Source organism: Equus caballus, chromosome 8 (genome assembly GCF_041296265.1).
Source record: "Equus caballus isolate H_3958 breed thoroughbred chromosome 8, TB-T2T, whole genome shotgun sequence".
Classification (NCBI taxonomy): Eukaryota; Metazoa; Chordata; class Mammalia; order Perissodactyla; family Equidae; genus Equus; species Equus caballus.
This window is the reverse complement of record NC_091691.1, coordinates 14,811,592-14,836,893: the sequence shown is the minus strand read 5'-3', so window position 1 is coordinate 14,836,893 and position 25,302 is coordinate 14,811,592. Positions and strand designations below refer to the sequence as shown.

The window sequence follows — 25,302 nt, the reverse complement described above, 5'->3', positions numbered from 1 at the left end:
AGGTGGGCTGCAGGAGGAGGGCAAGCAGGGAAGCTGGGCTGGGATGTGCCCCTCAGGCTTGTGCCACCCTTACAGGACTCATGGTGTATTTTGGCTACGGCATCTGGCACAGCAAGGAGAACCAGCGGGAGCTGCCAGGGTTGACTGCCACACAAGGCAGCCTGGAGGAGACAGCACAGGCCCTGCAGTCCCTCAGCCAGGCACTGGCCCAGTAGCCCGGCCACACGGAGCAGCCCGACAATCCATGAGGACCGCTGGGGGCCTGCCTGCCCTCCTGCACCTCCTAACGGGGACAGAGGGGCTGGCAGCTCCTTTTACCCCGGGCAACTCGGGTTTTCAGGACTGTCCCTGCCAAGGAGTCCTCAGGACCTCAGACCTTAGCCCAGGTGCTGAACTTCGAGTCTTTGGGAGTGGGCCATGGCCACTTCTGGTGGTGGACTCTGCCCAGTACCTTCCAGTTTATGACCAACTCCAGCTACCTGGGCAGGTGGAGCAGGGCGGGCAGGGAAGAGGCCTGCAGCCCCAGGGATCCACAATAATAACTGCTCAGTCACCCCCATGGCCTGCCATTGTGTCCACTGTGGTGTTCTTTGTGGCACTGAGTCCTCACCTGCCCCCAGGAACCAGACAATTGTCCCTAATCCACAGCAAAGATGCTGAGGTTCTGTAAGGGGGAGGCACCAGCCCTGGGATGGCCCTGAGTCAGGGACACGGCTGGGCCTGGGTCCTGGGGTCCTACCCTCAGGCCAGTGCCCTCTGGCCAGCTCAGAGGGGACCTGCACACACTCCTACACATACCAGGCACAGAGGGGTCCCTGACAGGGTGGGCCCAGGCTCCCTCCCAGGTTCCTTACATGTCCCCTTGGGGACAGATGTAGAGAGCAGAGCCTGGACCCCAAGGAGGGTGCTTGGAAAGGACAGTGGAGTTCCTGGGTTCCCTCAGTTCCCCAGGGCTCCCAGAGAGCACAGCATGTGGCTGAGGCCCCGGAATGTGGAGGTCCACCTGCCTGGGTACACACATCTCTCAGGCACAGGCCCACACGGCTCCCCTGGGGGCGCACAGCCACATGCAGACTGAGGCAACAGCTGTTTCCAAGCTCAGGGCCTGCAGCTCCAGCTGCCTCTCTCCCTGCCACCGCCTCAGGGCTTTGGAATGAAGGCTCGGGATGGGACACACGAGTGCAGGTGGCAGCATGAGCACCTGGGCACCAAATGGTGGCTGCGGGGCCCCGTCCTCAGGGTCCCCAGGTCCACCCTGCACCCCCACTGGTCTCTTGAAGGCCATGTCACATCTATCATAGATGCTTCTGACTCCTTGATCCTGCCTGTGAGGACCACACAGGAAGCTGCTGGCTCTGGCAGCTTTACTCCTTGACTCTCTCCGGCCTTGACGTCAGACTTCTCTGGGCCGCAAGGACGGCCAGGTACATGTGACCCCGCTCCAATAACCAGGCCTCAGGGCCGTGAACTCTCACCCCAACCCTTCTGACCCCGCTTCCCATGGACACTGCTCTGGGGATTGAGAGGCAGCAGGGACCCCAAGGCTTGGCTGGGGCTCCAGGTTCCAGATGATTCCAGATGCTGCCCAGCCTGAGCCCCAGCCCTGGGCCTCCCATACCTGGCCCATGTCGCTCCACCAGCAAGCTGCCAGCATGACCTGGTCACCAGGGACCCATGAGAAGGCAGCCCTTTGTCTCCCTGGGCTGGGTACCCCCAAATCTCTGCCCCTCCTTGGGACCAAGAGAGGGCTGGACTCCTGCAGCCCCCGTCCCTCCGCTCCTGACCGTGGCCCCAGGTACATGGGGAAATTCTCCAGCATGCAGGACTCAGGCCCCTAGGAGGATGCCAGAGCCAGAACCAGGCCAGCCTGCCGGGGCTTCCACGTGCTCTGTTAAGGACATTTTCTCCAGCCCCTGGGCTGCACCTGGGGTCTTGGTCAGAGCATGGTCCTCGTGCAGTTGCCTCAGGCTGGGTTGGGCAGCTGGCCAGACACGTTCTCAGGTGTGACCTTGGGTAGCAGTGACATATGTGTCCAGATATACAGCCTCCCCACCTTATGGCTCCCTGCAGCCCAGTGAGCAGGGTGTTGGGCTGGGGGTCACCAAGGAGACAGACAGAAGGTCCCAAAGGATGCCAATGCCCACCAACTCAGCCCCTCCACCTTCTTCCCCATGCCAGACCCCCACAGCCCAAGGGCTCCACCAGGAAGGGGCTGGCGCTCACGAGCTGAGTGGTAATGGGCCCAAGAGGTGCCTGTGCCCTTGCCTGGGGTCCCAGGGGGTCAGATCATCTGCCCACTGCACTCATTCCATGGATGAGGCCTGGAGCTGGGAGGGGACATGCCCTAGGACCCCAGCACCAGAGCAGCTGAGACAGCTCCTCTTGTCAGGCTGCTTTCTCCTCTGCCTTGGAATCTGGCTGCACAGAACCACACTTCCCTGCCTGAGAGACCTGGGCTGTCGCTGCCTACCACCCGTCTGCCCTGTCTGCCCACATGCACCCTGGCCTGGTCCCTCCCTCCCCAGTGAGGAGGATGTCGAAGGGGATCCCACATAGCTGGAGCAGACTCCGGGCCTCCACGCCTGAGGCCTCCCCCAGTGAGTGGCTGTCCTGGGGGCAGGAGAGTCTACTGGTCTGCTCTGCCCACTCCTGGGCTGGCCCGGCCCTCACAGGCCTCATCTTACTCATCCATTGACTCCATCCACCCCCAGCCTAGTCCTGGGTCTCAGCCCTGTGTCACTGCTGAGGACACAGGGACAAGCAAGTTGGGACCTGCCTCTCAGAAGCTCCCTGCCTGCTGAGGGGATGGGGACAGAAGGGTCCCTAAACAGACGCGGGAAGTGGGGGTCGGGGAGGTGGGGCAGGCCTGGGCTGCCTGAGTGAGAGGGGACTCACTCCCCCCATGGACAGGGGCCTTCCTGCCAGGAGACTGTCAGGCTGGTTTTCCAGGCATCAGGAAGGAGTTCGAGGCAGAGATGTAGGGGGGGGAGAGCACAGAGGGGAGGGGGCAGGGCATGGGCAGGTCCAGCCCCACATGGTTGTGAAGGGCTAGGGGGGTCAGTGAAGCCAGGCCAGGCCGAGCTCAGCGAGCAGTGTCAAGGGGCATCACCTCTAGGCCTGGTGGCTGTGTGCACATATGTGTGAGAGTGACGAGGTGACATGTGGTGGCAGAAGGATGGGGGACGTCTGCTTAGGAGACTCAGACACGACATTACCTGCAACGCAAGATCCTGGAGTGCATCCTGGGTCTGAAAATAGAAAGATCTAGGAGTATGACTGGCACAGCTGGGGAAATTTAAACGTTCGATTTATCTGCCAATGTTAGATTTCTTGAGTGTGACAAGAGGACAGCGGTCACCAGGGGACAGTCCTCACTCTCAGGATAGCGTTGAGAGGGGTCAGTGTCTGAATATCTGCCACTTACTTTCCAATGATTTCATGTGACATCTAACTAAATATATCCTGGTCACTCCAGAGAGAGAGAGAGAGAGAGAAAGCAAATGGGGCAAAATGTTGGGGGGAAAACAAAAACAGCCGTGGTGAACCCAGATGAAGGCTATATGGGTTTTCACAATACTAACCTTTGAAGTTTTCTATAGATTTTGTAGTTTTTTGGATAAAACCTTAAGGGAAAATTAAAAAGGAAAGCCCCCTGTGGCGTGGAGGGAGATGCTGGAGGAGAGTGGAGTGCAGGAGGGGCTGGGGGTGAGGGGTCCCAGCTGCAGCAGGGGTGCGGGGACAGGTGGGGTGGAGGCCAAAGGGCTCAGGAGGGAGGCTGGATGGAGCCTGTGCTGGGCGACCTGGAGCTGAGAGCACCCCTCCTGCCCTGGGGCCCCTCACACACACAGCAGACCGTCCAGAGGGACGGGCCAGGGTGTGGTCTGTCCCGGACGCCACGGGAGGACAGGTGGGGGAGGACTTGGCTGAGGAGCAGCAGGTGGGCAGTGGGGCTGCACCTGAAGTTGTAGCTCCTCTCCTGCAGCTGGAAGGAGTCGTGGTGCTGGCAGTCAGAGCCCCCGGCATCCAGGTCACAATCCCAGGGGCCAGGGATGCCCAGAGCACCGACCTACACACAGTGCGTCACTGTTCCACCAGCACGCAGGCCCAGGGCCCTCTCTCTCCCCAAGCCCTCCTAAAACTCTGCCTCCCAGAGACCCAGCAGCAATGCCAGGTCCTCAAGACCCCTCCAGCTATGGGCATGGCCATAAGGTCCCTGATGTGGAGCACAGGGCAGGAGGGGCTGAAGCATGGGTCACAGTGGCAGCACTTGAAACAGGTGGTGTCCCAGGTCTCCAAGACATTGGACCTGAGAGGGATTGCAGCCGGGGGTTTGGGCAAGGACGGGAACAAGGAGGGTCTGGGGCCAGCCAGGACCAGCCATGCTTACCTGGAGAAGTTGAACTTGTTGAAGGTGACAGTGTTTTTGAGGAACAGTGTGAAGTTGTCAGCCTGGACCAGCGGGGCCTTCCTGCAGGTGGGGGAGGTAAGGGGCAGGCCCTGCTGCTCCTGGGACCCTTCCCTGGGTATCGAGGACACTTACACCGGCATAGTGTTGCTCTCTACGAGGCACCAGCCTTGGATCTCACAGGTCCTGTGGGTCCCACTGAACACCACACACTGGCCCATTTTTATGCCTTGAAAACACAAGACAAATTCCAAGCCCTCCAATCTCCACAGGGCCTGGGAAGGGAGTGGCAGGGGGCTGTTGGCAGAAAGAAGAGACGCAGAGGCACCACCAGGCCTGCACGCTGGAGCCACCCAGGGTCCCAGCACGGCCCCCTGAGCCCCCATCCCAGTGGAGGTGCCGGAAGACAGGGCCCTCAGTTATGTGGCTGTGCATTCCCGTCTCCCCTTCAGGACACTCCTCGTCAGCCCGGCAGGTTCCCAGTGGATGGAGGGTGCTGAGGTGGTGAGAGAGCAGAGCTGTCCAGGCCCAGGAGGTGTCTCACCTTCGTGACCCAGCCCTGCAGGCCACAGGGACACGCCTCATCCGTGCTTAGCCCCCAGGGTTCCCTGAGTTTGGGGCACATGGGAAAGCTGGAGGGTGCAAATAAAAGGAGGTGGTCAGAGAAGGGAGGACAAGCATCCCCTGGCCAGATAGGGGTGCAGTGTTGTACCCCAAAGTAGATGAGACTCTTCTCCTGATAGTTGTCTCCCCGGTGGAGTCAGAAGTGAGCCCCCAGGCCCAGTTCCTCTAGTCCAACTCAGATGACAGGGAAGGTGGCGGGACTCTGGGAGGGTGAGTTCATGCCAGGGTGGAGGTTCTGGGAGTGGCAAAGGGTAGGACCATCCTTAGAGGGCCTGTAGGGAAGTAGCACCCCACACACTGGCCAAGGGACCACAGGCTAGTCCCTTCCTGGCTTGTTCTGCTGTAAAATAGGGACACTAGTGCCTGCTCATGGTCACAGAGTTCTTAGCATCAGCCAGGAGGGGATGGAGGCGAGCTTTCTGGGAGTCCCACACCTCAGATAGGGAGCACCTTCAAGTGTCAGGCACTTGCACAGACATGATTCTGCCAGGTGGAGGGTGGACGCTGATGTCCAGGGCCCCAGGGAATACAACACCAGGGTGGCAGGAAGGGCTGGGGACTCTGAGAAGCCAAATGAGAGAGTGGGACTTCATGGGGGTTGAGACTGTGAGGAGCAGGCAGAAGACACTGTGGGGCCTCCTGCTCTGCCCCACTGTCCCTACCTATGTCCTGAGTCTGCCCCTCCTCTCCACCCTGCTAGACCACCACCTTCTCTGAGCAGACTCCACAGTGACCACCGTGGGTCCCACATCTGCCCTCGTCCACCCCCTTCCCGCAGCCCGCGTGGTCCATCCCAATGCACAGACGACTGAGCGCCCCTCCCCGGAGCCCATCTGTGGCTCTGCTGCTGCTGTATCCACTTCAGCTCCTCAGAGGGGCTCACGGGGCCCCTGTGACCTTGGGCTACCCCTTCCCTGGCCCAGTCCCAATCTAGGGACAACCCCACTCAGTGCCGGGAGCCCTGGAGGGGGCCTCATCTCGCACTGCTCACGGCCTTTGCCCACGCAGCCCCCTCTGCCTGCACATCCTCAACATCCGGCTCCAGCCTCACACCCTGCGGGAAAGCCTTCCTGAGGCCCTGGGTTGGCTGACGAGCCTCCCTGGTTCTCCCAGCTGCAGCTTCTGTCCCCATCACAGGCCCCCCCACCTGGCTGGGCTGTCTGTGCAGGAACTCCCTGAGGTGGGGAGGGTGGAGTTTTGCAAGCCTGGTCTGGGGGAGGCTCGACAGGTGTTTGCTGGAGGCTGTGGCACCACAAGGACACAGTGCATGTGCTGGGAGGGACCAGATGACCAGGACCCCTGAAAGGAGCTCGCAGGAACTCTGCTATTCAGGAACTCAGAAAGCCTGCTTGTCAGATCTGATGAATTACTTCATAGCCCGAGCAGTTTCGAGGGAAGGGCGAGAAGCCAGGGCATGGGCAAAGAGGAATCAGATTCCAGAAAACACAGAACTGTGGTCCCAGCACAATTTCAGGACAGTCTACAAACTGAACATTAACTAGACGTCTCTGAGCTTTTAGAAAAGGAGGGACATCATGTGTGTTTGCCAAACGCCAGCACATCCTTTGTGTACGTGCCTCACCTCGCTTGTGGACAGCGCCATCCAGGACCTGTGGCACCCCCAGCAACTGTGGTGGGACCAACGACCAGGACTCAGGAGACAGGGACCCACACAGTTACCCTCCAGCCCAGCAAGCGATTCAGTGTTGGACTCAATTAAAGAAAGATGTCACCATGGAGGTAGGCTTCCTGGGCTATGTCCCAGGTCCCCAGTGTTCAGACAAAATCTGCAACTGAGGAACCTCACAAATCAACAGTGACAGTTTCCAGAAGCAGACTGCTGAGGGGGGCAGAGTCCCGTCACCCACAGGCTGGAGGCCTCGGGGAAGTGACTCAGCGTGGCTGAGCCCCAGTCTTCTCCTCTTCAATGGGGCCTGCAGTACCTCCTGCCAGGCAGGGTGTTTGTGAGACTAAACGAAATGATTCACGAGAAGGCTTCAGCTCAGTGCCTGGGCTACAGCAGCACATGCTGAGCCCTCACTCACCTGGGAAGGAGGAGGGGGCACATGGCTGGTGACCCAGGGCTGGTGCAGGAACCAGGGACCCACTGGGAGGCTCCCAGGCAGCCTTGCCTCCGGGCATCTGCCCTGAACTTGTTCTGGTGTCACTAGGAAATTGGTCATCGAGAAGTACACATTCTCCCCCTGGAAGGCAGGGGTCAGGGTTGGCCCCTGCTCGGCTCCCTCGATGGGAGAGGACAGAGGCTGGCAGTTGGGTTTGTGAGGGAAGGGCTCCTGCTCCATTGAGTCATCAACCCTGTGCCCCCGGAAAATGCCCCCAGTGAGGGACAATGAGGCAGAGACAGGAGGTAGGCTGGGTTTCTGGCCTTTTCTGAGCCCCTGTCTGCCTCTTTGGGGCAAGTTTTTTCAAACAGTCACTCTCATTCACTCAACCAGAATGTTCCAAGAGCCTCCTGTGTCTAGACACTGAAGATCCAGAGCTAAACTGTGCCCGGCACCCGCCAAGGCTAGTGGGGAGGGGTCCCTTCATTGCACCATGGCCAGGGGCCAGGGGAGCAGGTGGCGAGCTCTGCCTGGGACAGAGGCAGGGTGGCTGTGCAGAAGAGGAGCTGGCACCGTGTGCTGCCCATGACAGCTCTGCACGTTTGGGGGTATGCACACCCAGGAAGCAGGGGGAGGGCTGGGCAGAGGGCACAGGGGGTGGCAGCGGTCAGGATCTGCGGGGACATGATGGCCACCATCAGGGAAAGGGAGCCTTCCAAGGGTGGCAAGCAAGGGCTGGCAGGCTCTGATGGCATCACCTGTGAAAGCTCAGCCTGGCTGCTGCATGGAGCACACCAGGGGGCCCACAAGAAGACCACAGGGACAGCGTGGGCAGCACAGAAAACAGTCAGGAGACGGAACGGACAGGAGGGAGGGACAAGGAGGTGTCGAGCCAGGTGCAGCTCTGGCACTGGGAGATGTCATGGCCTCATTGGGTGAAAAGAGACCACACTGGGAGAAGGAGGTTTCCCTTTGGACGTGGTGGGAGTGCTTCAGGAGGCAGCCATGCCATGGGCAGGTGGTCACTGGGCTACAGTTTGGGCATCAGCAGAACAGAGGTGGACCCTGGGGCTGTAGAGGATGTGGGTGAGGGAGAAGGGGCCGGAAGTGCAGCATTGGAGGCACAGAGGAGGAGCCAGACCACAGGGCGCAGGTCAGGGAGGGGAGCATTCAGGAGCCCCAGGCCCTGGCCCCCAGGCCACTCCAGCCCTCTCTCAAGCTCAAGCCTTGAGTGCTGAGACCCTCCGCTCTCCCGGATGCACCTGCGTAATGCAGTACCTCTGGCCTGGCTTCCCGACGCGCCCCTTTGCCCTCCTGGAGACGTCTTACACACCCCTGAGAGCCCTGTCCAGGGCCACTCCTCTGTCAGGCCATTCCTGAGCTCAGCCCTGTAACAGTGCCCATACTCCCTCTGTCATCACATGTCCCCCTGCACACACTCGCTGCATGGGGGGGATTAGAGGTGTCAGCGCCAGGCAGCAGCACCAAGGCACCATCTGTGGTGGCTCCATGAAGTCGGCCACCTCCCACAGCCGGTTCCCCAGCTCCTTCCTCTGGGTCTAGGAAACCCCATTGAGTTTGGAGATGATGGAAACCTGGGGGTCCAGGTACTGCTCCCGGTAGCCTTTTTTGGTGAGGAAGGCCCACCTGGGGAGGAGGCGATGGGCAGTGTGGTGTGTCCCCAGCACATGGTGAGCAGTGGCTGAGTTGGGCCCTACCCACTAGGTCCCTACACACCCTATAGGCTCCCAGCACAGTGTCCAGGGCCCCCACCTCTTCTGCAGCCTCATTTGCCACCCCAGACACCCTGCACAGACCAGAAGTCCCGGCCACGCATCGGAGAGCCCATGCTCTCAGACTGAGGTGCCTGCCACCACCTCCTTCACCGGCCTTCACCCGCCCCCTGCCTCGGCCACACCCAGCTCCTCCTTAGAGGATCCTCTGACCCAGCCACAACTGGTGGTCTTTCTCAGGGGCCTTAGGGCTCCAGCTCTCACAGGTGTCAGGGACTAACTCCTGCCCCTCCCGGGGCCTCCTGGGCTGTGGTAAGACCCATCCTGCTCTGTGCCCAGAGCCAAACACGTAACTTGGGACAAGGCCCAGGAAAGGAGGCAGGTGGGCGTAGAGGAGGACACAAGCACACGGCTTGCTCTTGTCCCTGCTGGCCTCTAGACAGACGGAGATCCTTCCTTCTTCCCCTAGCCTGTCCCAACCTGCCCCCTCCACCACCACCAGCCCGGCCCCTGAAGAGTCAGACCCCCAACCCTCAGTCCAGCAGGACCAGTCACGGTCCCTGCAGCCAACCTGCCCGGGCGCCATTCTCTCACCCCACCACATAGGCCGTGACCCCCAGCTGCAGCCATCTCTGCAGGGCGCCCAGCTGCCAGTCCTGGTCATCACATGCTTCTCAGTTCTGTAATCCGGAAGCCCCCAGCCTGTCCTGGCTCCTGGGGAGCCCATGCTCTCAGCTCCTGCTGGCTGCCGGGGGGCCAGGAGTCAGCACAGCAGCTGCAGCCCCAGCTCAACAGGAGGTACAGCAGGTGCCCAGGCCAGGCCAGGCCAGCAGCTGCTAAAGGGACACTTCCACTCAGGGCAGGAGCCAGCCCACCCCAGCCCTGGGTGCAGCCCCAACCCCCAGCTGCCCTGGGCCTCCCTTCCCCTCCAGACTCCCTCTACTGGGCCCAGGGGCACAGAGAGGAGCAGCCTCTCTCCCCTGCCCTTTGGCCTCACTTCCTTGGGACACAGGGAATGACAGTGTTGTAGGTACTTTGAGAGGGCTGTGGGAGCCCAGAGGAGGGCCTAAGGAAAGCTTCAGGAAGAAGGGACCTCTGAGCTGACACTTGCAGATTCTGAAGTTCCACAAGCAACGCTGGGGAGGAACGTTCCTGGTGGAGGAAGCCGCACATGCGACGCCAGAGCGTGAGAGAGACCTGGGACCCACAGAGTGACAGCCTGACTCTGGCTCCAGAGAGGAGGGTGGCTGGCCCTGCAAGGTCCCCCAGGCCCTCCTGTGCGATGCCCGGTACAGCTGGCCCACCCCCCAAGCGCAGGGACTAAAGCACAGCTGTGGAGTCAGGCACGTTCCCCAGTCCGCGGAGGGGGACAATGCGGGACCCACACGGACGGCAGCGGGAACAGGCCCCATCAAGGCGCCCAGCCCTGCGCCTGGCCCGCGGCGCGCGCCCTTCTGCATCCTCAGGGGAGCAGGCTCAAGGTCCCAGCAGGCCAGTGGCGGTTTCCACAGCAACCAGCAAGACGGGTTTGCTGGGCGACCTCCGCCAGGAGCGAGTGTCTCCTGGCTGCGGGGGCGCCTGTTCACTGTCCGCCACATTCGATTGGTCCACGCAGCCGGAGGGTCTTCCCACATCCCCCAGCTGTGCTCTAGGTGCCCCTGGCTCAGTCCCAGCCCCAGTGCCCGTGACTACGAAATGGGTGTAACCATGAGGGGTCCCTGCGAGAGGTCTGGGGAGAACGACCAGCAGGAAGGGGAGGAGGCGGCAGTGGCCGCTGGGCGTCCTGCATGGATCCTGGAGGCCAAGGGACGTTCAGACGCGGATTCAACTCAGGTGCACGGGCAGTTGGTTCAGGTCTGTCTCCTTCCCTTGGGGGATCGAGGCAGGGGTGGAGGGGGCAGGCTGGGGCCGAGAGGGCAGGGGACCCCCAGTCCAGCAGAGAGCACATGCCTCCGTGGGTCACCTTCAGGGCAGCCAGCGGCCCCGTGCCCTCCCGGAAATGCTCTTGGCAGCATCAGTTGTTCCACCATTAGAACACGCTTCCAGAATGGTGTTAAAATGCAAAAACCTAGCCAGTCTAAGACGGGGTTTCCCACCTCTCCCGGAAATGGGATCAGGGCTGGGTTTTCCCAGCTCACAGGATAAACTAAGCTGATGGACGTACAGAACTTAGAGAAGGAATAATCGAAGGTAAAATAAAAGTGTTCAGTTTTTCTTTTTCTTATTCTGAACTGATCTAACGGATTCATTCTGTTCAAAATAATAACTGTAAAAATACATTGGGTGATAATAGTTCATGAATAAGTGATGTGTACGAGGAATTGGGAAGACTCTGTCATAAGGGACCTGCACTAACCATGAAGAAACACAGTGTCATTGCAAAGTGAACTGAGGTTAGTTGTAAATTTATATTGTAAGCTCTATGGAAGCCATTTAAAAACTTCAAAAGAAGTATAATTGATATGCTGAAAGAAAAGAAAAAATGGAATCATATAAAATGCTGAATTAAAAGCAGAGAAGGCAAAAAATAATTTAAAAAGTACAAGACAAAAAAAAAAACATCAGTGGCTGGCTGGTGGCGCAGCGCTTAAATTCGAACGTTCTGCTTCGGGGTTCGCTGGTTCGGATCCCGGGTGCAGACGTGGCACCGCTTGGCAAGCCATGCTGTGACAGGCATCCCACGTGTAAAGTAGAGGAAGATGGGAACGGATGTTAGCTCAGGGCCAGTCTTCCTCAGCAAAAAGAGGAGGATTGGCAGCAGATGCTAGCTCAGGGCTAATCTTCCTCAAAAAAAAAAAAAAAGGAAAGATCAGAAGCAACAGAGAGAGACAGTTACAAATATGGTAAATATGGTGGATATTAATCCAACTATATCAATAATCACTTTAAATAGGAATGGTCTAAATACTGCCAGTAAGAGACAGATTTCATCAGCTGACATTAAGAAAATAAGAACAAACTACATGCTGTCCACAAGAAACCCACTTTAATTATAAAGACACAGCTAGGTTAGAAGTAAACAGACAGAACAAGATAAGTCAGGCTAACACACATCCAAAGAATTCCAGAGGAGGTGTATTAATTTCAGAAATCAGATATCAGAACAAGGAAAATTCTCAGGGACAAAGAGAGGCATTCCATATGTTAAAGGGGTCAATTCTACAAGAAGACGTAACAGTCCTTAACATACATGCCTCTAACAACAGAACATCAAAGTATGTGCGGAAAAACCGATAAAACTGCAAGGAGAGAGAGACAAATCCACTGTCACAGTGGATGGACCCAGAAATGGACAAATCCATCCCGACAGCAGTAAGCACTGCTCTGTCAGTAACTGATGGACGCGGGAGGTGGGACATGAGGAAGGATAAACTGAACGGTGTCATCCATCAACTGGATCTGATAAACATTTATCAAACACTGCACCCAGCAAAAGCAGAATGCCCAGGCTTCAAAAGCTCACATGAAACATTCGCCAGATAGGACACGTTCCAGGTAAGAAAAAATCACACTGCAACAAATTTAAAACAAAAGAAATCATATACAGTAAGTTCTCAGACCAAAAAGGACTTTAAAATTTGAAACAAAAATGGAAAGATAGCTGGAAAATTCCAAAATATTTGTAGATTAAACAACACATGGATCAAAAAAAGGGGTCTCAAGAGAAATTGCAAATATTTTTCACTAAATGAAAATGAATATAAAACTTATCAAAGAGTGTGGAATGCAGTGAAAGCAGGACCCAGAGGGAAATTTACAGCAGTGAATGCACAGATTAGAGAAAAAGAAAGAGCTGAAACAACAAGCTAGAGAAAGAAGAACAAAGGAATCCTAAAGTAAACAGAAGAAAGGAAATAATAAAAACTACAGCAGAAATTAATGACACTGAAAATGGGAAATCAATAGAGAAACTGATAAAAGCAAAACCAGTTCTTAAAAAAGATTTAAAAAATGGGTAAACCTCTAGCCAGGCTGACTGAGAAAAAAAGAGAGAAACACAAATTACTAATATCAGAAATGAGAGAGGGGCTATAAATACTGATCCCATGAACACTAAACAGATTATAAAGAAATATTTGATATTTGATATCTTTCCTGATGAGTTCTGCCGGATCTGTAGCAAATCTTGAAATGAACTAATTCGAATCTTTCCCTGACCCTTTCACAGCTGGCTGTTAACTTATATAACCAAGATATTGATGAGAATATGATTTAATGTTTAAATCATTTTCAACTAGTAAGACTCTATTGTGCATAAATTAGACATCACCAAAATGCAAAACTTTTGGGATTCAAAGGACACCATTAAGAATGTGAAAAGACAATCCACAACATAGAGAAAAATTTGTAACTCTATACCTGATAAGAAACATACCTAGAATATATAAAGGACTGTGGCAACTCAGTTATAAAAAGACAAATAACCCAATTTAAAAGTGGGCCAATGAGCTGAGCAGATATTACTCCCAGGAAGATATACAAATAGCCAGTAAACACATGAAAAGATGTCCAGCATCATTAGCCATCAGGGAAATACCACTCAAAACCACAGTGACATATCATTTCACACCCATGGGATGGCTAGAATCAGAAAGACAGTAAGTGTTGGTGAGGATGTGGAGAAAGTGCAACCCTCACACACTGCTGGGAGGAATGTAAAATGGTGCAGGCACTTTGGAAAAAATTCTTCCAGGTACCCAAATAGTGAAACAGAGAGTTACCATAGGACCCAAAATTCCACTCCCAGGTACACACCAAAAGAAATGAAAGCAGATGTCCATGCAAAAACTTGTACAGGTATGTTCACAGCAGCAATAGTCATAACAGCCGAAAAGTGGACACAACCCAAATGGCCGTCAACTGAGGAATGGAGAAATACACTGCTACAGCCACACAATGGGATATTATTCAGCAATCAAAGCAATGAAGGGCTGACACACGCCACAACATGGATCGACCCTGAAACCACTGGGCTGAGTGAAAGAAGCCAGACACAGAAGGTCACACATTCTATGATTCTGTTTATATGAAATGTTCAAAATGGGCCAATCCATTGAAATAGAAAGTGAATTTGTTTGTCTAGGCCTGAGGGGTTAGGGGAAATGGGACTCTCTCCTAATGGGGAAGGTGTTCCTTTGGGAGGGATGAGGGAAAGCTTCCAGAGTCAATTTTGTGATGTTGCACAATTCTGTGAATGTACTAAAAAATGCTGAATTGCACACCTTCAAGCGTGACGTGTATTGTTTGTGAACCATATCTTACTAAAGCTGTTACGATGAATAAAAGACTGCGCTGTGCATCGTCAACTTAGAAAGTAACCCCCAGAAGGGAGCATGGAATCTTGTTCACTCACTTGAAAGGACCCGAACTAGGGCAACGAAACCCAGAGGAATTCTATTAGTTAACGTTCAAGGTACCAGGGCATGCTGAAATATTCATGAGGATTTCCATGTTTTAATTTTTTTTAAAAGGAACCTAAGTTTTAAAAAAAACATATTCCCAAGTGTCAGGAAAGAATCATCATCACTCAGGGGGAAGGGAACACAGAGATGTCATCAAATGGAAAGAAGTGTGAGAGTTTGGGTCACACGGATCTGCACCTGAATGTGAAAGTGGACCCACATTTATTACTGCTCCACCCCTAAAGATGGCCTCAGAAGTCAAACAGCCCAATAACAATATCTCTTTCAAAAGCATCAGTTTGTGAAAAAACAAAATATTAAGAAATAAATACTGTGCAATCATGAAGAACTGAACCTTCCAGATTCCCAGTTTTAAAACTAAAATTTTCTGACGATTTCATATCATAGGCGTTGGAGGGACTCTCCTCCTCGTGGTTGGAGTGGATTCCAGAAGTGACAGATGCCTTCAGGATACAACTGAAAAGAATCCAAGAGTGTTCTTAAAAGGCTCTTTGTTGAGGGGCTGGCCCCGTGGCCGAGCGGTTAAGTTCGCGCGCTCCGCTGCACGCGGCCCAGTGTTTCGTTGGTTCGAATCCTGGGCGCGGACATGACACTGCTCATCAAACCACGCTGAGGCAGCGTCCCACATGCCACAACTAGAAGGACCCACAACAAAGAATATACAACTATGTACTGGGGGGCTGTGGGGAGAAAAAGGAAAAAATAAAATCTTTAAAAAAAAAAAAAAAAAAAGGCTCTTTGTTGACCCTGAATCTAATCCTAACTCTATATAAGATAACAGACATAAATGTGGGTCGGCACGACCAGCAGGCAGAGTGACGAAGGATCATGAGAATTCAGTACTTTGCAGTGATGTTGCAGGGCGTGTCTATTAAAATCCAACAGGCTTTAAAGTACCTTCCACGAGCGATCAAACACAAACACAGAGACATTCTGATTTGTCACAAAGCTGTGCCCCTGTCCTTGATGCCAATCTTTGTCCCCTTCAGTTCACACAACCATCACCGACCACAATACACTGCCCTGGGCTCACGCCACCCACCAGGGCCAAGGGGCCTGAGGTGCTGGTGCCACAGAAGTCTCGGCTGCTTAGCCTGGAGACACCTCCAACCTCCGCCTCCCCTTCTGTCCTGGCAGGTCAGGAGGACCCCCACCCACCCCAGCCTAGGGGCTCTCAGATGGCTGTCCTGACCTAGTCAAGGTTCAATGACTTTGGGGGTGTAGGGTCACCAAGTACAAATGCATAAAGAAGCTGCCTCTACCCACATTATGATCCTATCAAGGAACAGTCTTGACCCTAAAAAGGAAGGATGTTGTTCCAGAATAGAGGACAGACCATCCCGTGAAACCGCATTTGCCAAGATTCCCCTGACATGTGTGTGCACATAATATAGAAATAGCACTCACCCCACCTTTCTAAGGCATTTCCTCCTCTCTAAATGGAGACGATGGTAAAGCTGCCTCCCGGGGGTGTGGTGAGAAATAAGCACAGGGAGAGTGTGGATTCAGCCCCAGCACAGAGAGAGAGGGAAGACGTGTCAGAACTTGATTCTCACACACACGTCTCCTCCTGTCCTTGATCTGCCCCCTGCCCGCCATCAAGGAAGACCGTCGCGGGCCAGCCTGGAGCAGAGCTTGGCCGTGGGAACCAGGCCTTGGAAAGACCTGGGTGGGGACAGCAAGTCACGAGGCAGGGGGGTGGCCCTGAGTCTGCCACCAGAGCCCCACAACTTCATTAGTACAATGCGGCTCGAGTCTTTTCTGCACACCCACCTGAGCTCTGACCTACTTCATAGCAAGCACAGCGCTGGGCAGCCACGGTCGGGGGCACAACAGCTCCTGCCCCCCAGGAATGTCAAAGGCAGGGAAAGGAGAATCAGTGATGGCCTTGGATGACGGATGATTGAGATCTAGTGCTTTTTATTGAGGTTTAAATAGAAACATAAAGAAGCATGGCATTGAAACACATTCAACGGGAATCGGAAAAAACACAAAAATGAAATCATCTAGCTAAGTGAACGTGGGGGAATCATTTGCTGGTGGAAATTTTGGCAGGATGCTCATGACCTGTGAAGGCTGCCAGCTGAATGTGCAGTAGAGGCAGCGGAACAGAACCACTCTGAGGGAACCAAGCACACTGGGGGAAAACGCCGCAAAGAGCAGGGGCTGTCATTACCGGTCCCCTAAATGACCCGTTGTAGAATCTGACCTCCAACACCTCCCCGAGGGGTCGTTTTATTCATGGGGACCCATGCGAGCACCGTGTGCTTCGAGCTCTGGAACAGCAGGACATTGACTGGCCTGCACATGTCAGGACCCGGCCTTGGTCCTCTACCCAGCAGGTGTCCTCGTGTCAACTAGCGAGCCTACCTGGATCTGCCCGAAGCCAATGGTGACAGTAGCAGTAGAGGTGAAACCTTTAATGACTGACAGGGCAGGAGATGACGTCCAGCAGGAATCCTGGCCAGCCAAGAGGAAATACCAAGTTGGTCCCAGCTCTGCCCGGTCCCAGAGGACAGGGGTGGACATGGGCTGGGAGACGGGGTGTGGGTGGCATTGGGGTTAAGGGCTGGTGGGTGATATGCCATTTGAGCTGGTGTGGAGAGCAGGAAAGGGAGGCTAGAGTCTGAGGTCCTGGGCACTTCTCCAAGTGTCCTGGCCTCTAAGCAGAATGGGGTAGGGCTGAGGGCTGAGGGCACCGCTCCCCACCCCCCTACCTCACACATACACACAGAGACAGCCCTTAGAATGCAAAGGAGGAAATGCTGAAGGCAGGGGCATCCTCAGGCTGCAGCCCCCACCACAGCAGGAAAAGAGTCTCACCCAAGCCCAGGAGCCCCATGGCCAACTGCATGCAGCCCCACAGGAAGGCCAGCAGCACAGCACAGGGCGGGTCACGGAAGGTGTAGAAGGAGACCAGGAGGGACATGATGGCCACGGGGCCCAGAGTCACATCCCGGGAGGTGCCAGGAAGAACTATATGAAGCACCCCTGAAGGCAGAGTGGAGGCCAGACTGCTGGGGAGAGAGAGCGATGAGCACCCAGGAGACACACGGCACACCCACGGTGTCCCTGGTGTAGACGTCTGAGCACAGGATCTGTGTGTCCATCGTGTACTTTGGGCACACCAGCGCACACAGGCAGGGTACACGCTCACCCTCCATCATCCATGGGTGTGACCTCCAGTGATCGAGGGACCTCTCTTCCACCCGCACCCAACTGGGGCCTCGGGTGCCACCTGCGGGAGCACAAAGGCCTGTGTGCCTCTGTGTGAGTGTGTGAGTCTGAGAAAGTGTTCTTAAAGCTACAGTGAGTCATCCTGCTGTGCCACCACACAATCCAGAACTAGGCCTGTGTCTGTGTGTGACAAGTGCGATAAGAGCAGTTACGGCGCGTGAGTCTGCCCAAAGGCAGTCACAGGTCTGGATTGTAAACCAAGACTTCTTGGGCCCCATGGAGCCCTGGCTGCCCTGCTGTCTGGAGCGGATACTGTGCATTTCTACTCTGCTTCTGGGTGAGTGCTGAGGCCCAGAGTGGGGTCAGGCGGTGGGCAGGGCATGTGGCCAGCAGCAGGGCAGACATTTCACCTGGGGCAGGAGTCAGTCACCTCAGCACAGACCAGCAACTGGGGAAAGGCCATGATCCCAACCGGGAACCTGGCCATTAAGTCCACTTGAGCCACTGCACAGAGAGGGGGTCAGCCAGGCCCAGACGGGCAGCAGAGGGCCGGCAGGGCCATGCGCGCAGGAGCCTGAGGGCCAGGGCCGAGCCAGCACCTGCACAGAAGAGGGCACGCCTGGGGTGGGAGAGCGGGTGACACAGACCAGCAGTCAGGGTCCAGGCCTCGGGAACCCAGCAATAGTGCGGGGGTCCGGGAGCATCAGGAGAGGCACAGCCTGTCTCCCCTCCAGGGGGTCTGAGTCAGATGGTTAAATCCGCCCCCCCCCCTTGCTGGTCTGAGAGGGGAAGCCAACAACCTGTGCAGGGCGAGGGGTGGGGGCATCCCCTCCCCTGCTCACTGCTCTCCCTGAATCCCACCTGCCCAAACCCTCGGCGCCTTCTCTCCCTCCATCCACGCTGGCCCGGAAGAATAGAATAAAGGATTTCTCAATGAGAAGCCTAAACGCTAATTAGACTCAAAGTTTCTCCTCCGCGAGAATTTGTTTGCTTTTTATTTCCTCCCCAGGGAATTTAAGGGGAGCAGTGCAGACAGAAGCAGGGTCCAGGGGACACCCTCCTCTGGCTGGCGGGGCACAGGTTGGGGGACTGGAGACCCTGAGGGCAGGGAGCCTTTCCAAGCGTGCAGCATCGGGGTTCCACCCACTAAGGGGGACTGCAGCGCTGGAGGGGGCGTCTCCCATCCTGAGGCCTCACGTTACCCAACCACCACCTGTGCCATTCGCATCCCTAGAGGGGCACCAGGGGTTCTAGTTGGTTCTGGAGAACTTTAGAGCCTCCTCGATTGATTCAGGGTGGCAGCATCCTCTAGGATCATGACGCCCCCTGCTGCAGAGCCAGCCCCAGACCACCCCTCATCACGGGCCCCGCGAGCCTCCTCTGGGCAGAACCGACCCCACCCCCGAAGCAGCTTGCCTGGAACCCCGGGGCCTAAGGGTGGGGACCCCAAGCCAGCTAACGGTCCGCGGCCTGCCGGCCCCACCAAGGCCGAGGGCGGCGGGGACCCGGGTGGGGACGCGGTGGGTGGCTAATGGGGCTCCTCGATGAAGGCGCCCGCACCTTCCGACCCCGCACTGCCCCTAGCGTCCGCCGCCCCCGGCCCGTCCCCGGCAGCTCACCCACCCCGGCCCGGGCCCGCCGCGGACTCACGTGGCGCCGCAGCTCGGGGTCTCGGGTTGTCGCCGCAGCCGGCTCGGCAGGAACCACAGAGGAGGGGGAGCGAGGGGCGGGGCCGGCCGTAGGGGCGGGGCCTGGGCGCACGTGTCCTCGGGGCGGGGCGGGATCTGGGCGGGAGCCGGGCGGGATCGGGGCTGGCACCGCTGCTGGGCCGGCGTTCTGTTCGGCGCCCCGGGCGCCCCCAGAACGTGCTGCCGGTTCTCGGTGAGCGCCACCCGCCCACCAGCCTACCCGCCGCCCCATCCCGGGCACCGCCCTCCACAGCCACTTGTTGTCCCCACCAGAGGCGGCCACTCGTCCCTCCCTCCAGCTGTCGGTGCTGACCCCAGCGTGCCCTGCAGCCCCACTGCGGTTCCCTGCCCATCTGCCCTCTCTGCTGCCCCCAGACTCCTGGTGGTCTGCTCCTGGGAGAGGGAGGCAGGGGTGGCCTCGCTCACCGCGAGGTCTGGGGGGGTCGGCCCAGCATTCAACACCCCATTCCTGCCCCCGGCTCTGACCCTGCACCCCGACCCCTGCCCACAGCAGTCTGGGCTAACTCTGCCAGCCCCCAGTTCTGGAGGATGGGCGCCTTTCCAGAGCTCAGGGATCCACAGATCCCAGGGGGAAGCCAGAAGGGGGATGGTGCCCAAGTCCCCAGAGACCAGCCTTTTTTAAAATGTTTGCCTGAGAGTGTAACAGAAACAAGACATCTAATGTTGCAATACATCGTATCCTGTGTGTTTTATGAAATACTGAAATTCATAGTCATATAAAAATTACTACTGACCCGCTGTTTCACTCAATTTTTTGACCTTGTTAATCCTCACAGAGGATTTTGAATCTGTTGGTGGCTGACAAAGTTCGAACCCCAAGCATTTAGAGTCTATTGGAAGGATGTACGTCAGAGTCAAGTGTAACTACAATTTCTCAATGTGGGCATTTTCTGTGTTTTGTATTTGCCTTCTTTTGCTCATCTCAAGTCTGAAAATACACAAGAATAATGAGAATTGTGGTCTTTACGTCTGAGATAGGAAATCCCAAATAATTTATATTGTCAACGCAAATAATCAATAACCATCTATAGATTAGAACGATCAGGTGATGTTTATCTGAGCCAAGCTGAGGACGAGCCCGGAAGGGCAGTCTCCACCAGGAAGGGAGCACTCCAGAGAAGCGTGGCTTGCAGCATTATATATTGTTTCGGAACAAAGAACATACATCAAGCATGACAGGAACACAATTTTCTTCCTCAAAGTCACAAGCAGATGATGTGCTGCAGTTTAGCACGTGCACAGCAGGTCAACTTGACCTTGGTTTCCTGGGAAGAAAAGCTTATCTTCAAAGAAGTCCTGGTGTTGGCGTCAGAGAGAGGGGGGCATTCATCCCGCCTTTGAAGAGGGCGCCCCTCGCTTTGGGAAGACGTTTGAAGCAGATGGACTGTGCGCGTTCAGGGCGCCGTAAGTCAGGCTGCTCCGGGGAAAACAAGTTTTAGGGCAAATCAGGGTTAAACCAGAATGGCTGCCCCATATACCTCAAAATGTGAAAACTTCTTATTATTCTACTATTTTCATCAATATATAATCTTAATATTTTCCCTTCTCAATATTCTATCACAACTCGGATAAATTTCCTGTTTTATTGTTTGTATGTTGTACAATCAAGTTTGTTCCCTACAAATATATTATTGATTTAGATGATGACTCGAGAAGCAGGCCAGCGTAGGGAAGATGAAAGTCTGGAGAAAATATACAGGAAATCAGACTGATTTAAAATTATTAAACTAAATTATATGACAATGCAATAGTAATTCTTTGTTGTCTTTTTGCTGGGTATTCTTTGTATTTCATGTCCAAAATCAAGGCCACAGACTCAGCTCTCTACTAAGCTTGTCTCATTAAAGAAGATTTAAGACCACACCAATCTCAACAAAAGTGGTTACAGAGTCTGTCAGAGATGTTTATAAACGGTCCTGGAGAGCAGCATGAAGAACTGGTTTGGGGAGAAAGGAAAGGTTCCTACAGGAAGGAACACTGATCTGGGCGTTGGGCATAGTGGAGTTTTGTCACATTCAGGGTTAAAGGTTTCCAGAAGAACAACACTGAACAATTACCTGTGAATTTAAACTGCTATGATTTGTAATAATCTTGTGAGGAGCAGGCAGTCAGCATATCCCTAGTTGTCAAGAGACAGAAATGTTTAGTGAACTGAGCAGGCGCAGGAGAGACGGGTCCTCGCCTTCCGGTCCGCACCTCGGGAAGCAGGATGGAGGCGGAGGCCCGCGTCAGGACCGGGAGGAGGGGGCACTTCGGATCCTGTGACATGGCGCCACCTAGCGGGCAGCTGTGAGATGGCCTGCAGCGCTTTTATTCTTTCTTTGTTAATCAAACCTGGTTAATTATGTCTGCAGCAGTCACTCAAAAACTAAAACCCATTTGAGCTATTTATATTTGAAAAATATCCAAATTTCACTGAAGGTTCATTAATAAGGACTTTAAAAATATGTACAATTTGTGAACTTGCATTATGACCTTCCTATATTATCAATCTCAAAAATATTTAAAATAAGCTTCGTGATTTTTGATACACCTACATTTTTATATTTCACTGTGTGGTAAATCACAACGGCAATAAGAAGTGAAGAATCTATCTCCAAGGATGGGCATAGAGCACGGCCAACTCCCATCTCAGTTCCCTTGATTCCACACGATTCCAGCCGATAGGTCATGTGTCCATCAGCCTGAACCCACATATTCTAAGTTGTTGAGCCAAAATGAGTGGGTATTTATATCAGGTACTAGTTAAGGGTGAATATTAATAAAGCTGAAGATTCTGGGTCTTCAGAAAGCATCACAAATTAAAACGAGAGTTTTCCCTACCATTGTGTAGTTTACAAATTTTTTTACAAATATATATCGAGTAATATTACGAAATTAAATGTACATGTCTGATTTTGTCTAAAAGCCAAGAAAAAAATGTATAATTATTGGCCACGGGCAATGTTCTTGAGATTTATGAATACTCGAATGCGACATTTCTGAAAATGCAATTTGTGTTGGAGAAACTCAGTCTTTCCCCCTCCTGCGTTTCTCCACCGTGTGTCTCCTTTACTCCTCACAGCGGACGCTTCACTGCTGACACTTCTAGTCAACAAATGTAGGAGGTTTTTCCCCCCACGAAGCAATTCTCTGTGACACCAGCTGGGCGTCCTACGGTTTAACTCGATTCTGACACTGTCTACCCGGAGACAGCGTCGGAGCCCACAGGTTAAGAGCCCTGTCCCACAAGACTGCTTCCATCCCACTTCAGATGCCAGGCACAGCAGTGGGTCCCCACATTACCCACAACTCCTGCCTGATTTGGCTACAAATTGAGGTGCCCACGACCCCCTCTTCAGGTTCGATTACTTTTCACCAGCATTAGATCACGGAGCTTTTTCCTAAGAGTCCACTGCACCTGCTTATCACGGTTCACACTGACCCCGTGGGTGCTGTCGACACGGAATGCTGTTGTCTAAAGGCCAGCGCTGTTCTCGAGTTCAGTGTTCTCACCACTCCTTCTCTCTCTGACTTTCTGCACACATTGCTGCACCCCACTGTGGTTCTCTCCCTGCACAGATGGTCGACTGAAAGCTAGGGTTTTTTAGTCATTTATTGATCCTCATTTCTCAATCATGACCTTGCCCCACGGATAGAGTGAACTCAGTTTTCCTTCAGGTCCACAGATATTCGCTAGAATTTCAGAATTCTAAGGACTTTCAAATGCAAAAATTGTAACAATCAGATATTATTTAAGAAGAGATTTGAGAGTCCTGTTTCCCACAGTGAAGAACCTGTATTTCACGGTCACATAGGAACATGGAGACGCACGATATCCTCTTACATAATTTAAAGAGTCGCTGTCAGTCAATCCAGGGAGACACCGGGCCCTGGGGGCTGAGTGTGGAGCATTAACCCCTCAGGCGCTGCTGGCCTGACCTTGAGCAGAGCCTGGGGGCAGAGCAGGATAGCTCCATGCTTCCTTGGGTTCCTGAAGCACATTCGGGGACAGGAGGTGGGAATTTGGACCCAGCTAAGCGAGATGTTGCAACACAAGGTCCATCCAACACAGGAGACTCTTAAAGTCTAGAATAGTGGGCAAGGACAGCTTTCCCGCTGTCCCAGGGGAAGGCAGGCCAGTTCCTCTGTGCAAGTCTCCACCTGGGAAAAATGTTGTGAGTAACTCAGGGATAAAAACTGAGTCCCTCCCGCTGGGCTCTGTGAGGAGCAGAAGGTCTGACCACCAGGGTGGGCGTGGGGACCCCGGCCCCCCACCCACACTCAGTAGGACCCGTCCTGAGACCTGCACAGTGAAAATGGGTGAGACCTAGAGCTCACCCCTTTGCCCCTAAAAATCCTTTTTCTTTTAAAAAAATTTTTTTTAAAGATTGGCACCTGAGCTAACAACTGTTGCCAATCTTCTTTTTTTCCCCCTGCTTTTTTCCCACAAAATCCCCCCAGTATATAGTTGTATATTGAGTTGTGGGTCCTTCTAGTTGTGGCATGTGGAATGCCGCATCAACATGGCCCACTGAGCAGTGCCATGTCCGCGTACAGGATCCGAACTGGCAAAATACTGGGCTGCCGAAGCAGAGCACGCGAACTTAACCACTCGGCCATGGGGCCTACCCCTCCTTTTTCTTTCTAACACCTTCATCAAACTTTGCCTGTGCCTTTCAAGTAAAAGAAAATCCTTATACTTTAATAATAAAATCATAAATTGTAAGGCTTTAGTATATTCCAGCAAGAAAAGGTCCCAGAAGACACTGCTTTTTAAAGTATAGTACAAGTTATGTTCGCTTTATTTCTTAACAAAATTGGAAAATACAAAGAAATGTAAGTAACTTATAATTGTCATTCCTTAGCATATCCCAAGTTAGCATTGCAGTGAATTTCCTTCAAACTGTAGTGTTCTGTTTGATTTTTATGTGTCTATGGAAAGTCTCTAGGACTTAGCCCGAGAACCAGTGCTGTGAGGGGCCCCAGCCCTTCCTGCCGTCCTCTACAATTCCCGCCGGCCATGGAGGGTGCCCAGGGCAGCTGGACACGGGCCTCTCTCACACGGAAGCCACTGCAGGTTTTATTCCTAGCCCAGGATTTGGGATGTGAGTGAGGAGTGGAGGCTAGAAATGTGCCCCAGGATGTGCTTCCCCCCCACTTCTCCAGAAGGATCTGGGAGCATGTGCAGGAAATGCAGAGGAAAAGTCCTCTCCATCCTTTAGCCCTGGGAGGGCACTGTAAGCAGGAGTGAAGCTGAGGGCAGAACATGCAGGTGCCGCTACCAGCCTGAGAGCGCAGAGGGGGAGGTTGCTTCTCTCCGCCTGACGCACACGGAGAGCGTCGTTTCCAGGTTCAACTGCATGTGAGAGAGCTGTGTTCCAGCAGAGAGCCTGCGGCCTAAGTGCACGCCGAAACCCATCCCCATAACTCCCATGCTCGGTTCTCGAGAGGTGCTAACCAGTCGGACCAAAGGCTTGATGTTTGCTGTGGCAAAGGCAGCAAGAACTGGTCTTCTGGAAATGATTTTCTTCAACAGAAAAGCAGATTATAAAGGCAAAGATGATTATAAACATATTTACACTTAAAGCCCATAGTCATGATGCCTCTTACTATTATGTTGTTAAAATATGGGAGAAAACAAAACAAGCCTTCATATTTCCTTTTTCTCTCTGATTTCGTGCTTCCTTCCTCAGTCCACAAAGCAGCAGGTGTAAGCCGACTGCTCCGGGATCCCTCTCCCATTGGGTCCAACCTGAGTGATGCTCCTACCTGGAGGGTCTTCATCCTCACTGCTCGAGTCATATCTTCTGTTGACAATCCAATCTTTAGAGAAACAAACAACAGCAAGAAAGTTACTAGAGAGAGGAGCTCATCCATTCCTCCAACTCCACTTGAGGCCCTGCTGGCTCACACAGCATCACGCTGCTCTTTGCTCTGCTTCTTGGACCTTCCCTGGGCTCCGTGGAGTCAGAGCCCTTTCATGGAGACATTGATCACAGCTGCAAATCCTCAAACGAGAGAGAGGCTCCCCACTCAACTTCTCACTTCCCCTTTTCCACCAGGCTCTCGCCTCAATGTGACGAACCTGAAGTTGCAAATGTAATGGACACACTCTGGGTTAGATGAGGTCAGTGGACAGACGCTGGGCCAGACTCAGAGCAGCTGCCCAAGAGAATGTTCTGTGGG

The 25,302-nt window shown here is 54.0% G+C and overlaps 1 protein-coding gene and 1 long non-coding RNA gene across 7 annotated transcripts in view; one reads left to right on the top strand and one right to left on the bottom strand.

Moving 5' to 3' along the window:
* LOC100067080 (cationic amino acid transporter 4) overlaps positions 1–690 on the top strand; it is a 28,126-nt gene extending 27,436 nt beyond the window's left edge. For 2 of the 5 annotated variants that reach the window (XM_023646991.2, XM_070275354.1), the window contains exon 5: positions 76–569. In XM_023646991.2, the coding sequence (XP_023502759.2) occupies positions 76–215 (140 nt within the window). In that variant the 3' untranslated portion in view covers positions 216–569. Of the gene's footprint in view, positions 1–56 lie in introns of all 5 variants that reach the window. The other 3 variants (XM_070275352.1, XM_070275355.1, XM_070275353.1) reach the window with 3 other exon arrangements.
* Positions 471–9,289, bottom strand: LOC138925331 (uncharacterized). 2 transcript variants are annotated; one of them, XR_011441322.1, is made up of 3 exons: positions 4,541–9,289; positions 4,388–4,468; positions 471–4,066 (listed from the first exon to the last, which is right to left on the bottom strand). It is a non-coding gene; the product is annotated as an uncharacterized lncRNA (long non-coding RNA). The 2 variants fall into 2 exon arrangements; XR_011441321.1 differs by having other exon boundaries at positions 4,388–4,634; positions 4,950–9,289.
* Between the last annotated feature and the right edge of the window lie 16,013 nt (positions 9,290–25,302).